Raw genomic sequence first — 1470 nt, 5'->3', positions numbered from 1 at the left:
GTAAGTACATTCCCAATAAAATTTTGAATTAATGCATCGTACATGAAAAGCACATATAACTCACGGATGTCTATTATACATTAAGTAACATTCATCTCAGTTAGCCAACAATAGTACTTGCATGTAATCATACATGTAAACATATTCAAATAATCCGTTTCTTACACATGAATATAACATTTTGTTTACAGGGAACTGAAGAAATTGAAGGACTTGCTATAACTTCAGATCGTCAGCTTCGAAGATCTGACAGTTTCAGTACAGAAGCATTTACCAATATGAGGAAACTGCGACTGCTCCTGCTTTGCGACGTGCAGCTCAATGGAGAATACAAACATCTTTCCAAAGAGTTAATATGGTTGCATTGGAATAATTGCCCTTTAAAGTCCATACCAGATGACTTCTTTGATCAACCAAGACTAGCTGTTTTAGAGATAACGTTTAGCAAACTGGTACAAGTTTGGGAGGGCTCCAAGGTACAATCGATTACACATGATGATGTTATGTTTCTATTTGTTTTTGGATTTCCTTCTCTCTCTTTTTTTATGAGGTATTCCTTTTGGATATTAATTTTAATTTTTTATTTTGTGCAACAGTCGCTTGAAAACTTGAAAATCCTTAATCTCACAGGTTGTGTTGACTTAAAAACATCACCAGACTTTTCAAATCTCCCAAATCTTGAAAAGTTGATATTGGAACAGTGTGGGAGTTTGTCTGAGATTCACCCCTCCATTGGTCATCTTAAAAAACTTTCTTTGGTGAACCTTAGATTCTGCGGCAATCTTATTTCTCTTCCTGGGGATTTCTACAAGTCCAAATCCGTTCAGACTCTTCTTCTTGATCTATGTTGTCAATTCCGTGAACTGCCCGAGGATTTAGGGAAGATGATATCATTGAGAGTACTTAAAGCATCTGTCACAGCCATAAGACAAGTACCGTGCTCCACAGTAAGATTGAAGAATCTCACTCATTTATCTCTAGCGCGTGTGAATTCGGAGTTTCCTTCGCAATTGCCCGATTCGTTACACGGCTTAGACTCTTTAAGAATTTTAGATCTGTCATATGATTTTTTTCATACCCTACCCAACCTCAGTGGTCTTTCAAAACTTGAACGTTTGTGGTTAAGAAATTGCCTTAACCTTCATACCCTACCCAGCCTCAGTGATCTTTCAAAACTTGAAAGTCTCTTGTTAGATCATTGCTTCTGGCTTCATACAATCTATGATTTACCAGCAAATTTGAAATTTCTGGATGCGTCTAGTTGCTATCGTTTGGTAACAATGCCCAATTTTTCGAAAATGTTGAATATGAGAGAACTGAATGTAAGTGATTCACACGCACTCACTGAGGTTCCAGACTTGGATAAGTCATTAAACTCCATGACATGGATTGATATGAGGGAGTGCCCCAATCTCACGGCTGATTTTAGGAGGAACGTCCTAAAGGTATCTTTCTCTCTAATTGTCTTCC

At 37.4% G+C, this 1470-nt stretch overlaps 1 protein-coding gene across 1 annotated transcript in view; it reads left to right on the top strand.

Moving 5' to 3' along the window:
• The window catches only part of LOC103419296 (disease resistance protein RUN1-like), a 66786-nt gene that overhangs the window by 62804 nt on the left and 2512 nt on the right, over positions 1-1470 (top strand). The window contains exons 6-7 of the mRNA XM_070806305.1: positions 192-476; positions 597-1445. Coding sequence (XP_070662406.1) covers positions 192-476; positions 597-1445 — 1134 coding nt within the window. The remainder of the gene's footprint in view (positions 1-191; positions 477-596; positions 1446-1470) is intronic.

The sequence above is a fragment of the Malus domestica genome, chromosome 02, assembly GCF_042453785.1.
Source record: "Malus domestica chromosome 02, GDT2T_hap1".
In the NCBI taxonomy this organism is placed as follows: Eukaryota; Viridiplantae; Streptophyta; class Magnoliopsida; order Rosales; family Rosaceae; genus Malus; species Malus domestica.
Note: the sequence above shows the minus strand (reverse complement) of the source record. Positions and strands in the feature narration are given on the sequence as shown.